The following is a 15042-nucleotide window of genomic DNA, read 5'->3' on the forward strand; positions in this document are numbered from 1 at the left end:
ACCTTGCTAATGAGGGAGGGGCAAGCGCTGCCTCTTCACTTTCCCCGCTCATATCATCCTGCCAGTCCGGGAAATTGAACGGGCGACCCTCCGGTTACAAGCTCACTTCTCTAACCTTTAGGCCACCACTGCATGGGTGAATGTGTAGCGTTGCATGAAATGATGAGGATGCAGGTGAGAAGGTGATTAGAGGCACTGCTTTTCAACCAGAGGGCCTTGGTTCAAGCCCTCTCCCCGGTCCTCTTCAGCAGCTCTGCTGATGAGCCCTTGAGTAAAACAATGAGTCTCTACCAGTACCAAGGATGCTTTTTTGGTAGCTGCATGTGTACAACCCTACAGAGAGGAGGCCTAATTAAAAACACATCTCTCTACTCTACTCTGCAGGATTAATGAAGGATTATAAACAAGGGGTAAGGGGATGTGCGGGTGGATAGCAGGGGAAATGTAAAAGCAAACACACACACACACACACACAACTAAACCACATACATTGTGCTGCATTATGCACTAAGCTCAGCTGCATGAGTACACAGTGGTGTGATTGTTGTCCTGTCTCAAACAGCAGCATTCAGCTCACAGCTGCCACTTCACACACAAAACGCTTTGCTCGTTCACACATACACATGGACATGCAGCTGTGATGACTGCTATCGGAGGGGCTTAAGTGTTGTTATTGATGAGGCCCAATTACTATTGAGTATTAGTTCTGCTGTATAAAACCTGTACGTGCACGTGAACACACGTCATCTTTGCATGCACACAGACATAATCTAAGTGATTTGTGCATTTTAATGGTAAACAGAGAGCAGGTTATCATCATCATTCAAATGCAAAAATCAAGGCCAAGCTTTGATAAACATACTGTAATTTCTGGATATTACAATTCTCCTGTACATACTGCTTTTCTACTGGTTCAACTATAAAACATCTGTTATTTTATGGACTATTTAACATGGAATAAATTTATATTATATGCTGTAACATGCAAGTTGTGAGCACCTCTCAAGGCCACATTAAATACACTTTCATTCAAGCACCATAATACAAAGAGAGAGAGAGAGAGAGAGAGAGAGAGAGAGAGAGAGAAAGAGAGAGCTACAGAAAACACTAACAGTGTTGACTCTGTTCAGCTGAAGGTCAACTCATGGTGCCTCAGTTCTTAGTCACAAGACAGGTTATGCACACAAAGGAAAAAAGATGACTGCATGGTGCAGATAACAGGAACTACAGTCTCCTTTAGAGATATGGCTGACTCTTTATCACAATACTCTCATGAATAATTAACTATGGATATGCTAACATACACATAATGCACACACTATTATTCAAAAGCACAACAAGCACCTGCATGAGTTATGTTAAACTTATGACCTGTATTTCAGTTTCAGCTCCACATCTACACAAATGAAACCAGGGATTATATCTGTCCGTCATCACTATACACAATGAAAGACATTTTAATTGCTGGTATAACAAATCACTCCCAATCAAACCACTGCACATAGGTGTTCATTGTTTTGGTGGCCTTGCTATCAACTCCTCGAAATGTCGTTAACAACTGCTCAATGCTCCCCTGTTCTTCTTTTATTTTCTTTTTCTCAGTCAGAAAAAGGACTCACTTCTGTGCGGTTGACAATTGTTTGTCACAGAGATGTAAATTTTCCATATAGATCTTCTCTGGCTGTCGCCTGAAAAGGGAATAAGCCTGCCATTTGGCTGGATTTTCACCGTACAAATTCAAGCACACTTAATCCAAGGGGCAAAGAAAAACATTATTTATATGCATGACACATTTCGGGCAGGATTCACTGCAAAGCTAACTCGGCTAAGATGTGCAGTCCACAGTGAGGTGGTTCCATTGTTGGGAGTTTTGTGGAGCTCAGCGACAGGTGTGTTTGTAAAATAGTGACTAGGAATGACACTTATATTGTAAGTGTTGTTGCTGCAGCTTTTGGTGGACATGTGTGGTTTAAAAATCTTGTCGTCTCACACACACAATGTGAACAAGCTTCATGCTATTCATTGGTTTATTGTATAAAATCAATTTTTTGAATGTTGAACTGCATTGTCACAGGCGTTCATGCTCCGTCATTGTTCACTCACACTCCGGATGAACAAACTGACATTTAGTTACTTTCTGGGTGGGACGTGACTGCACTGTGTTATTTTTATGTGCTCATCCGGGCAGTTCAAGTTGTTAAAGCTTCTCTGGTTCAGTTTGTAACTGCAGTTTCAGTTCAGTGCTGTGGATTTCTAATACTTAGACATTAGAGATTGTTTGCATTATTTACATAGCCTTCTTAATGGTGTTATTTAATAACTTAACTGTTGCATTTGCATCAGAAAAGAGTAAATTATGGTCACATTGATGTTACTTTTGAGTTGTAACTTCTACTTTGCACATAACATAACATAAAGACTTACAATTTACACAAATAGATCATGTTTCCTCATACCACTGGTTGCTATTCAAGGTTTGATTTTTCATTTGTTAACAACAAAAGTAACTCAACATTTCCTGGCTAATTATTTTCTCTTAAAAATGTTTGACAGAGCGGATCTAAATAAATGTTCCAAATGTTCAACACTGGAATAAAATGTTTAGAGCAAAGTCAGACAGAGAAACAGATGGAAACAGATGGATTTTTTTGAGGGAGGGGGGGTTAGTGGTGGTTTGGGTTGATTCTCATCACATCTGACACAGAAAACCAGAGGGACGATTCTCCCTTTCTAAACCCCCGTCCAATCTTCCTCTGTCTGTTGTTGTACTCTACTATTATTCCCTCTCTCTTTCTTTCCATCTATAGCCGTCTGACTCCTTCATTGCTTGACCTTTGTCGGCCTCCTTTGCCCTCCTTTTAATATCAAATTTCAAATCTCTCTTCTGTTTAATGTCACCTTCATTCAGACTCTCGATTTTCTCTCGTGGTCTGTCTGGCCACCCTTACAGCTCTCCTCATCATTGCTATCTCCTATATTTAATTCTATTGCTTCTGTTAGTCTGTTCTCCTTTCCTTTGTCCCTCTCTGTTATTCCTTTCTCTCTCTCTCCATACTCATTCATCATTCTTGTTTAATCTCACTCGCTCCTTGCTTTATCCTCTTCGATCTCTCCCTCACTTATCCTTCCATCCTCGTATCTGCTCAGTCACTGTTGCTTTAGTTTTCCTTTCCCTCTCACTCTCGTCTCTGGCCCATCCTTCTGTCCTTTCTTTTCTCATCTGCTTAATCTCGCTCCAGCCCCTGTTCTATCCTCTTAACATTCACTACTGCAAGCACTAAGTTCTCAGGTGCTTATTCTTTGCTGCGCTCATTGCAGATTTAGATACGAGCATGAGATTACATACTAGCTCAGTGCTACATCTATACAACAAGTTATTATGCTTCACTGTGCTTGTGTCACTAAAGCCCCGGCAGGGTCTCCTTGCTACCAGAACATTTTCAGGACCCTACAAATGGTCCACAAAATCCTTCACACTGCCTCAATCAAATAGTTTCGTAAAGAGTATAATTCTTCAGACTACAAAATAACTTCGTCTTTTGAAAAATACAAGTTAAGACTTGTCGTCTTTCTTGACCTGTGCGAGGTATGTAAGTAATCACGAAGGAGGTGCCACCGTTTGCATCAACATCATTCTTCTTTCGCTTCACCATGTTTTACAGTTGGGCAGAGACGATCGTTCTGCGCTCTCATTTGTCACAGAGCACGTTGTAGAAGTTGTCAAAGCGGGCAAGAGAGGGCAAACGAATTGTGTCTTCCAATATGACACACTGCTTCAGATAAAATGAACAACTGTCATGCTCATTTTTGTTCTCGATGACCCACATCTGTCAGGTCATTATGCTTATATCATGTAGTCTGATTCTGGCACAATGTGAGACAACTTGCTCGAGGCGGTCAAAGTCTCAAAAACTCAAATGTAAGGGAGCTTTAGACAGCAAAACACCCGACAACAGGCCCACCAATGCTACTGTAGAGAGTTCTTATTGTTGCAATTCACATTTAAATCAAGGGTTTTAATTTTTTTTCTAAGAATAGCTGCCCTTCCTGTTGGATTACCATTAATATTTCCATCAAAGAGCACTTTATTCATTTGTGTAATTATGCTCTGAAATGCCTTTCAGGCTATGAAATTACTTCAACCTCAAGTGTGTTAAAATGCCATGCTAATATGACCAAACAAACTTTGGCAATGCTTCTGCGGTGAGATGCATATATGCAACGCTGCAACAAAGGCCTTATTCAGATACTTGCCGTCTTTGTAATGAATCAGAAATTTAGATGATTAGAGGGAAGAGGCAGAGAGAGTGAAAGGGAGACGAGGGAGCGGCAGATGCTGGAGGGATTTCAGAGTCTATTCAATACAATTAATTATTAGGAACAAAAGCCAGTAGTGATGTGCCAATCTTTTCATGATGACGCCTTAAAACAATACCAGATAGAGCCTTCAAAATACTTGAGGCTCACTGATTTTGGTTTTTATTGTTTTCATGCTCCTTTGGATCCAAATGTTGTTGTGTTTCCTGCTGCAAGAAGACACAGATCAGCACTGTTAGCAATAAAAGAGTTCCTCATGTAACGATGACAGCTCAGAAAATACCTCTGGTTATGTACCGTGAAGAGATGAATGGGAAGAAAATGCAAATGAGTTGCTGAGTCTCAACAAAAAATTGTGTTTGTGCTGCAAATTGTGTTTTTAAAACAATTTCTCCCCCTGGATTTTTGTATAATTGATTTTTTAAATCCAATTTTCCCCAGTAATGAAAGAAATGTCTGTCATATTCAGCATAAAAGGCAAACCAGTTATTTTTTTTCAGTATTTTTAGTAAAAAATAGAGTAGATTTATCTTTAGATGTTCTTTTTTGTACTACTGTAGGTGTATAAAAACACTCCAAACCACAACCCATGTTCATAGTTCAAATAAGAAAACAGGACGCTTTCAAAATGCTGTTTCACTGTCCAAACTGACAGCATTTTCCACGCTCTAGTGTACTGTATATATATATTTTGAGCAAATCTCCAACAAAACTTGACAGTGTCTGCCACTTTTTTACACAATATTTCCCATTCAAGCATCAATAATCCTTCAATGTGTTGCAGTTTCCTGTTTCAATATGTCTCCAGAGAGAAATTAGCCCACTTAGATGCAAATTAGTGAATCGCGTCATCTGGCACTATTGGCTGGCGACTGGATAACGAGCACTGCCAAAGACTCAATATATGGGAAAAAGTAGAGCAGCACAGTCTGTACGAAAGTGAGCAACCTTATCTCAATAAAATGCCAACAGGTCATGGAGCAACGAACCGTCTTCATCTGTCCATGTGTGCACACCGTTTGAGTGCATTTGTGTCGGCGTATGTTTGTGTCCATGAGTTGCTGTATTCAAGTATTTATGCCTGCATGTGATTCTGTATGTGTATCTGTGGGTTTGACTGTGTTCTACTGTAAATACCAACAGGGCATGACAGGAGCTTTACCTATCAGTCTACTGAGAGAGTATTATCACCACTTTACAGGTCGACTGGAAATGTCACACTGACAATTTGTTTGTGTGTGTGAGAGCACAAACAGTTAAGGATGTGTTTCTAAAGCCTTGACATTTTGGAACTTCACTCTAAACTCTTTTGGTCTGTCGACACTTGCTGCAAACTCGCTCTTCACTGGAAAACAACATTTAAGGCTAACTGAAAGGGGTCCAGTATAAATTTCATCCTTCAAAATTTTCCCAACAAGAACCTTCTGAGGTGAGGTGACGAGTGACGAGGAGACTTGTCACCACAGCATGGACCCATTATCTATCTCTCACACACACTTCTATTATTATCTCCATTTCCAACAGAGCAGTCTGTGGAGAGAGAATGAGATGAGACTTGAGTGTGTTTACCAGCGACCTACTTTTGCCATCAGTCCAAAGGGAAGTGGACAGGCCATCATAATATTTTTGCCTTTCGTCTTTAGTATTTATCCCAGAGGACAGAACAAAAGAAAGATTTTAAAGCAGGGCAGAGAATGACGTGATAAAATAATCCTAATTTATGAGCTCGAACAATTTGTCGGTGAAATGTTTGAGCTTCACCATGCAGAATGAGGGTACTGTACGTGTTGTGTTTGGGAAATGGTGATGATATTTTTTCACTATTTTTTGACATTTCATTAACTAAACAATGAACCGATTGATCTAGAAAATAATTGGCAAACTAATCGCTAATGAAAATAATCCTATTCCCATTTGTTCCGTATATCCTGGCTACCTCCCCCTTCCCCGCATACAAACACATCCTACTGGGTTGTGTATCACAGGCTCTGTTGTGGATTATGTTGTACTGTGGATTATGGGATTAACACACACACACACACACACACATATATATATATGCACACACACACAATCAGAAACTGACCTCGGTGGACTAACAGAAAAAGCACACTGAGTCTCGGTGGCACCCTGTGAGTAACGGGGATGCAGAGTGAGATAAACCTGACATGAATCCGTTTAAACAGTTGCCATCGCTTTCTCTTAATACAGCTTGATAGGATAATATCATGTAAAGCAGCGGTATTCAACTCAGTGGTATTATGTAGAAGAGATATACCAACCAACCACTTTAAATATATTCTAAGCAAAACAATGATGCTTATTTAATATTTTATAAGCAATTTAGCTACCAGACTTTATTGAAAATAAACAGAATGAAATAACGATTGTAATTTTAATTATTCATGTTATTAGCAGTTTTCTCTTAATTGAATCTGAATTCTTTATTCCCCACTGCATCGCCGTCTACACAGAGCAATGAGACTGCTTTGTGCCGGCTCAGTTTCCTACAGAGAGCCTGATTCCACCCAATCTCTCATTGCTTTATATAATAGAGATTTACAGCTGTAGTACAGATGCCGGCCATAGTTAAACCATATGTTTTTAGATTGATAAATTTCCTACCTTCACTGCTGCTTTTTTCCATTCATGCTGGCACGCTGCAAAAAAATTGACTTGACGTTTTCTTCACCAGACAGCAATTTTTCTCTCAGTTTTGTCAAAGTTTTACTATCGCTGCATGTGTCCCTGAAAGAAGAGACTCTTTTAAAAGTTCTTTCTTACTGGTGCGTTTAAATGCTTTATGGAAAAATAGGGAAAAAAGCATTCCTCATCCAAGAACTAATGTATGCTTTGGAAAGAATCTATGCTAGTTTCTTGGTATACTCAGTCGTTTCCCATAAAAGTGGCAGTTGTGACTCTATATGTCCTGCTAACTTTTCTCTCTGCAGCTCCGTTATTGAGAATCAAGAGGTTCAGATTGGGTCAGATTGGGTCAAATGAGGCCTTGTGTATAGTGACGGTTATCAGGGAAACCTCTGTCAGCCTCCTACTGCTTTAGAAATAAACATAATTTCTACATGAAGTTTGTTTGTGAGTCTGAACGCAAGTAAACATAGGAAGTACATGCCTTTAGGTTCGAGTAAAGCAGAATTTTCCTTTAATAATGATCAGTTACTGTCACCCGACTTATCCACATCTATAGCAGGCGACTTGTGCAGAACATCTGGCACTACAAGTTTCTTGTCATGCTGTCTTCTTTGTGTTGTAAATACTAGTTCGTTTAACTGATGAAACATGTTTAGGTCTTAGTTCAACACAGGTGGCCGTGTGCCTTAAACTGCCACTCCTCTAAAAGATACTAAGTGCTGGCTCGAAGAAAAATCTCATGAAGAATATCCAAACTTCTCATTGAAATTACCTGTTTTTCAAAACTTATTTCTTGTAGTGTGTCTTGATGGTGATTTTGAGAATCATTGTGTTCAGAAATTAAGAAATTCAGTATTATTTTTATATTTTATAGTTTCATAGTTGCGTCTTCACTTAATCCTCCTTATATGGGGATGGATAACTTGTCTCCATACAGCCAATCAAATTACCTCATCTTTAACAATGTTTGCAGACTCTGAACAACCCACATTAGTATCCTGCTGAAGTTTCCTTCTCATCTAACTTAGAAACATGAACACATCTTGTCCTGCACTGTAGTTTGTTGAACGAGCCACCGAACTAACACTCTTTGGGGAAAAGTGCCTGCTAAAGTAAGTTTGCAGGCTAGATAGGCTTGCATATTAAACAGCATGTTTTACCTGAAAATGTCACTTTGGTCCTTTTAGATGCTGGTATGATCTTTACTCTTTAATGCCACTGCTAACGACACGCTGTCTGCCCATGGTGTGCGAGCTACAGCACAAGATTGTTTACTTTGCCTCTAGATCCCCTGCTGCAGCTCAGTCTGCCAGCTGCTGTCAATCAAACACAGACACACACCTCAAGATGCTGGGATGAAAAGGTGCATTACTGCCATTTCACCAAAGACCTGTTTGTTTGTTTGTTTTTTTAATAAGAAAAAAACTTTTGACATTACATTCAAAAAAACACATTGATGTTATTTTTGATTTTAAAAAAAAGATGACAAAATGCGATTTCAGCTGGACTTCAAGGCTAAAAGAGAAGTTTATCTACATTGAGACTATGTAACTGAATAGTGGCTGCAAGAGGCATTAACAGGATACTGGCAGATTGAATTTCACTTCATTTCCTAAGATTAATTTGATTCAGTTGCTTTAAAACCAACAACATTACATAACCTGTCTTACAGCAGGTCAAAGGGGATCACAGTGTGTTTACTTCTTTAACTTTGTGATAATACTGTTAAATGTTTATCTGGAACATGTTAAAATGTAGTAGCACAATAAAACCAGCTCAGTTACACAGGTATATTTAGCTAAAAGTTCATCTAAAGCTGCAAATATTAGCCACTAAAAACTACTGGTCATACCAGAGTGTATTGATTTGAGCAAGGATGTGTTTTTATTGCCCCTATATTTAGGTGTTATTCCTTCTTTTAGATTTACATAGTCTTCTTTTACTGCTTGTAATATTATATACGCTCTAAGCTTGAGGGTGACAGACTCTTAACTCTCACTCACAGACAGCAAGCATTATAACCTTCCACAGTGCAACACTCTGGTGTAGATGTTGCGCTATAATATCAGACAGAGTGTTCAGCTTTACCTTTGACGCATTTTAAAATGTGTATTGTTGTGGAAAAACACTTGACAAAAAAAACACAGGCTTTTTGATGATGAGAAGTGTGAGGTAAACATCCCTTTGCTCTGTCTCTCACTCCCACACACACACTGTCGCTCTTTGTCTCTCACAGACAGCCCAGTGATCCACAAAACATTGTGACAGCCTAGTTCCACTCACGCTGACAGCCCACAACACACACACACACACACACGCACACACACACACACTGACACCAGCACACAGAGCAATTAGTGTAGCTACTTCACAGTGGGACTCGGGGAGTCCCTGTCTATCCGTAACACTGTATATATTCATGTGTGTGCGTTTCCATGTGCTTCTACTTGGATGTAAACTGCTGGCTCCATGGTAACACCGATCATTAGTGAGGTAATATCCTCATTTTGTATGCTCGAGTTTCTGATGTACGCAGAAAGATGGTCTGTTGATACAAACCTAAATTGAGAACATATTATCTGATGAAAAACAACAGTGTGGAGCCTCATGTGAAGCAGAATTTACCCAGAGATCTCTGTGTTCAAGGTTACGTTCAGGTACGTAACCATTAGCTGTAGAAACAGGCAGGTTTACTGCTCTCCCTGAAGAGAAAAGATTTCGTTTGCTATGTGATTTAGGTGAGACTGAAGACCAAGTCCATTTTATGTTTTATTGCTCATTACATGATGATTTAAGGGCTACTACATTTAGTAAAATGTCCTTAATTGATGATGAATTTGATGATGATTATAAGAAACCTGAGCTGTGTTTCAGGAAGGGAACCTTTTCGTAGCTGAATTTATTTGTACAGAAGACAAAGTTCTTTCTTTGCAATGTAATGTCAGTAGTTTTGTTCTTGTCTATGTTTGACAAATGTTTCACCGCTGCAACTGTATTTTGGTGTCTGTGTGGGCTGGGCACTTGTATGTGCATGACATACTAACTAACTATTCATGTATATTTGGCTACTGATGAGCCTGAGGGACAAATTTGCATACATCAGTTTTTGTGAATAAAACTTTCAAACCATTCATATAACAGCACATCACTGCAGATCACACAGTGTGTTCATTGCATTAGGGTTCACATTTTCCTTTGACACAGCTGTTTTAAAATAATTTTTTTTTTTTTTTTACCTAAAATGTATACACATGAAAAAAATAAATGACTGTTTTGGTTTTTCTGTTGACATACAGGGTTGTTGATCACCAGAGTTTTGAATGTGACCACAGGCCACGCTAGCTATTAGTTCAAAGCGAGGATTTTACACTTCATTTGATATGGACGATACAGTTCCTGTTTTCAAATGTGTTTTTGAAAACCTCCTGCATAACAGACCCTGCAAAAGCCGCAACTTCTGCCTCCAATCTAAATGGGTCGACTTTTATCTAAACACCCTGTGAAATCAGCAACACATCCCTCTTACCTCCAGAACTCTACCTAGGTCTTTTTCCTCTGTGTGCCTCTTAAAACCAAGCTGTTTCAATGATTAAATTATATTACAAACATTGATTTTTAAATCTCTTTCAGACATCTGTCATTAGGAAACAGGAGGCAGCACTGCATTTGCCATTATGGCTGCCAATCGATCTTGGCTCACAACGGTCGCAAAGCCTCGACACTTGTTGCGTTTAAAATCCCCGTGTGCTCCGTTGTTTCTGCTAAAGCCACACCGCATGAAAAGCTGTGTGACAATTGATTCTGACAAGTTGTTTTATCTGTGGACACGCAAAACCATTATATTCAGAAAATGATCCTCCTGTTTTCTTGTAGAGATAAATCCTCTGTTGGCTGTTTGTTATAAGCTCCCAGCGTTTTCTAGACACTAGAAGCCCAAAGATGCTGCTCGTCTGGCTGCATCCCAAGTCCCGCTGTGGTCAACAGCACCATCTCAAGTTCATGTGGAGATACACAGTAACATAAACTACAATGAAAAAAAGCCATTTACAAGCACAATGCATGCTGCAACATACCGATCTGATCACATTTTATGCGTTTCAGAATAGAGACTGAATATATATGTACATGCTCTTCATCAAATATTAAAAAGAAGTGAGCTATTTCCTCCATCCTCCACTACTACACATCAGGAGATTCTTGTCCCGCTGCATCTCTGCACCTCAACTGCTAAACCTTTTAACCACATACTGCAACGTCTCGAGGCCCATCAGCACTGCATTCATTCAGTTGCTGTTTCACTACAGTGCCGAGTTTTGAAAGAGCTGGCAGGGTGATAATGTCTAAACTGGGCTGTAATGGAAATAGAAAGGAGCTCTTCAGCATCCCCATGGTGTTTGATCAGGCCGGTTTGGCTCTCTTTTAGATTCTGCTAAGCACAGGAAGTTTAATTGTTTTAGATAAAACTGTAAAAAAAAAAAAAAAAAGACCCACAAGTCTCACCACCAGCACAACAGCAAATAACTCTCACCCAGATTAATTGGCTGAGATAAAGGGCGAATTGACGGTAAATGGACTGGAAATGCACATTCATATAGCGCCTCTCTAGTCTTCCGACCACTCAAAGCGCTTTACACTTCATGCCAACGTTCACCCATTCATACACATTCATACACTGGTGGCAGAGGCTGCCATGCAAGGTGCCAACCTGCTCATCAGGAAGAGTTTCTGATGCTCATTCACATTCACGCACAGCCTTCAGGAGCAATTTGGGGTTCAGTATCTTGCCCTAGGACACTTCGGCATGCGGACTGGAGGAGCAGGGGGTCGAACCACCGATCTTCTGATTAGCGGACAACCCACTCTACCTCTGAGTGCCCGAGAGATGAAAAATAAAGTAAATAAATAAAAAATGTACCAATTTATTATCCCGTAAAAATAACCTGCTGCCAGCAAATGTTGCCCAACTGCTACATCTATGGACAGCAACTAGCTGGAGAAACTAACTCTCCTGTGTGTGAGCAAACAGCCCCCTCAGGTGGTTCAATGTTGCACTTGACAGCCAGATACATAGCGCACACACACAAAGTATGTCTCTGTTTGTGTGTGCGTACTAACCGAGCTGTAGTGAAGTCTCTGTGTGGTAATATCCGTCTTGTTGCTTCTTTTTCAGCATGGAACAAAGATCCACTCGCTCCACCTTTTGGTCTCCGAAAAACCTAAGTATTTCAGTGAGAAAGAAAGAAAAAAAAAAAAAAAGAGAGACAGTGAGGGAGTGTCAGAGAGGAGAGTGATGGTGCCTCTAGCAGCAAGTGATGACAGATGTCAGTCATCATGTAGTTAGTCACTTGACAGCTAGGAGCGTTTAAATTAGCCACTTTTTGCTGCATTGTGTAATTGACCCATGCGCACATTTTCACTCTAAAAACTACAAAAATAGAGCCATCACAAAACGTAGCATTACTGTACACATTCAAACAATTGATGAGATTGTTTTATTGAACTATTTGAAGGCAGAGGTGAGTCAGATCTTTGCCAAGAGTTAGAACTGCATTTGCTATCAGAGGGAAATTAATTATAATCAGATGTGGTTCTTTACATCTTCCTACTTACTGGCCTGAAGCTTTGATTACATCTACAGTTTAATTAAGAATGAAGCGTGGAGAAAGGATATTATACAGCGCTGTGCTACACTAATTATAGAGTACTGATCTTTTTCTATATGGAAAAACTGAGCACCTACCTGTTTGTATAGCTGGAGTAAAGGGCCGGGTCCACACGCTTTATACCCTGAGAGAAACAAAGGCCGAATACTGTTTATATCGAGTTTGATACATTTTTCGTTCATTCCTGACACAAGCAAACAGAAATATAAACACACACAGACCGGAGAAGGACAAGAGTGCCGTCCGGCAGGCGCCAGGCAGGATAAGATGTCATCAGGTGTCAAAGGAAAACAAGATGCTGTCCTTCCTGTCTCTCCTTCTGACCACTGCTCGTCTGTGCTTATCTTTCTCTCCTTCCCCCTCGTCCGAACACTTCTTTCTTTATCCTTTTCACAGCCATTCCCTCCCTCACCAGTCTCCTTTCTCCTCATCTCTTTCCCTTATACACCCCCCCCCCAATCCATCACCATATAATGGCCATCTCATCTAATTGTCTTTTAAAATATCACAGCAGTAGTGGTGTTGGTATGTTATTCCTGCTAGTAGTTTTGGCTGGTGAAATAATTTGGCATCTCACTATTGGGATGACACATTTAGCAGCCACTGAAAGGAAAATGAGGAGAATGAAAAGGACAGCTGGAAACCGAAGAACACCGCTGCAGCTGTTTGGTAGTTCTGTAAAAGCTGGCTAATGAAAGCGTTGCATAAAAAAAAATGTCTTGGCAAAGGATAATAATTTGATACCTTTGACATACAGTAATTGGTGTGAAAGTGAAACTGTTCTGACTTTGTCTGATAAAACTGAAATGTTGTGTCAGTGCAGCCTGATGTAACGACAGGAATCACTGAATATATAAACGGTCACTACAGTGTGAAAACCACTGAGCTGTTTGCACACATATGTATGTAAGTACAGTGCAAGCTGGGTGATGCTTCTGATTTCTAATATACTTCCCAGTGTAGAAGTGCAAACACACACTGTTTCTTTTGTACTGGAGTGTTAGAGCTCTCTGCAGCACCTTCACAGTCAACAGCTTCTGTTTTAGTACAAATTTAAGAGCTTAATGGGATTTCCTGACTTACTTATGTTAAATTAATAAAATGTTTCTTAAAAATGCAATACTTTAATTCTGTTGCTAATTCAAATATACTACTAGAACTTTTTTTAATCCATCACATTCATTAAATCAGTTAAATACTGTCAGTAAGAAATATATTGGACAAATAATAAGTATACACAATGCATATGGTACATTTTTGAAAATGTGTGTGTGTGTAATACGTGTATATCTGCACACCTGAGATCTTAGTTTTGCTCTGGACAGCTTCATGATGGTGAGGTGGGGTTCAAACCCACGATGGTCTCCTTGCAGAAGACCCTGCTCCACAAAACGGCTGCGCAACAACTCTGCAACACACACACATAAAGTTTTAGTCTAATTTTAGTGTTAACACATGACTCAACCACAGAGCTAACTGTAAACTGTAAAGCAAAACAAAAGTACTCTATAAATTTCTTCCCGCTGAATCATCTCAACTTCACTTCGCAGATTTCTGTAAAAAGCATAACAAAGGACATAAATAGTGCAGACGCAGATGGCTGTGGCTGAGAATGTGTGTCAGGGGATGGAAATAAAAAAAAGCTTTTTAGCCCATGAATCATTTGACCACTCAGATACAAGGGCATAAACACATAGGCAACCTGCAAGGGCAGACACAGACACACACACACACACACACACACACACACGAACTGATGAGGTTTAGAGGGAAACCACAGCGGTATTTTTAGAGGAGGAGCTCATCGGGGAGAGAAAGGTTAGTATATAATCAATAACAGCGGTGGAGAGAGCAGACAAGAGGATAGGAGAGTCTGACTTCCTGTTATTTCCTATTTTGCTCTTCTAACAATAACAACAATATGGACGGTCTCCTCTGTTGTCCTTTCTTGTCGCCGTTTCATTTATCATGTCAGAAATATGAGTTTGAAAAAATTAAGACTTGGTACGATTCTTCTGAATGCTCTTTGTAAAAATAAAAACTTGTGAAAATGGTCCGCTTCCTGCAACGACAGCGGTTCCATCCGAGGCCTTACAGGAGCTCAAGTCTACATCTACATACAAGGTGTAGCATTTTGGTTGTGGAACTAATATAAAATAATGAATTTTTACACTCAAAGCTATTATTGTTCCTTATTTCAAAAGCATTTCCTGTCAAAAAACACACACTCCAGATTAATAAAAGACTCCAATAAATGATAACACTGGCATTTGTTGTATAAAGTAAGGTAATACATTAAAAGAACAACACATTTACATAAAGTGAAGCAATGATATTGAAGTTAACTATGGTTGTGCATATGTGAATCATCAATAATTCATTTTTGGAGGCCCCTCATTTTTATTTATTTATT

At 39.6% G+C, this 15042-nt stretch overlaps 1 protein-coding gene across 2 annotated transcripts in view; it reads right to left on the bottom strand.

Moving 5' to 3' along the window:
• LOC137168902 (A-kinase anchor protein 7-like) overlaps nucleotides 1-15042 on the bottom strand; it is a 43504-nt gene that overhangs the window by 20676 nt on the left and 7786 nt on the right. For both annotated transcript variants that reach the window (XM_067571763.1, XM_067571762.1), the window contains exons 7-9: nucleotides 13928-14037; nucleotides 12707-12753; nucleotides 12082-12182 (exon numbers count right to left, since the gene is read on the bottom strand). In XM_067571763.1, the coding sequence (XP_067427864.1) occupies nucleotides 12082-12182; nucleotides 12707-12753; nucleotides 13928-14037 (258 nt within the window). The remainder of the gene's footprint in view (nucleotides 1-12081; nucleotides 12183-12706; nucleotides 12754-13927; nucleotides 14038-15042) is intronic.

This window comes from Thunnus thynnus, chromosome 18 (assembly GCF_963924715.1).
Source record: "Thunnus thynnus chromosome 18, fThuThy2.1, whole genome shotgun sequence".
Classification (NCBI taxonomy): domain Eukaryota; kingdom Metazoa; phylum Chordata; class Actinopteri; order Scombriformes; family Scombridae; genus Thunnus; species Thunnus thynnus.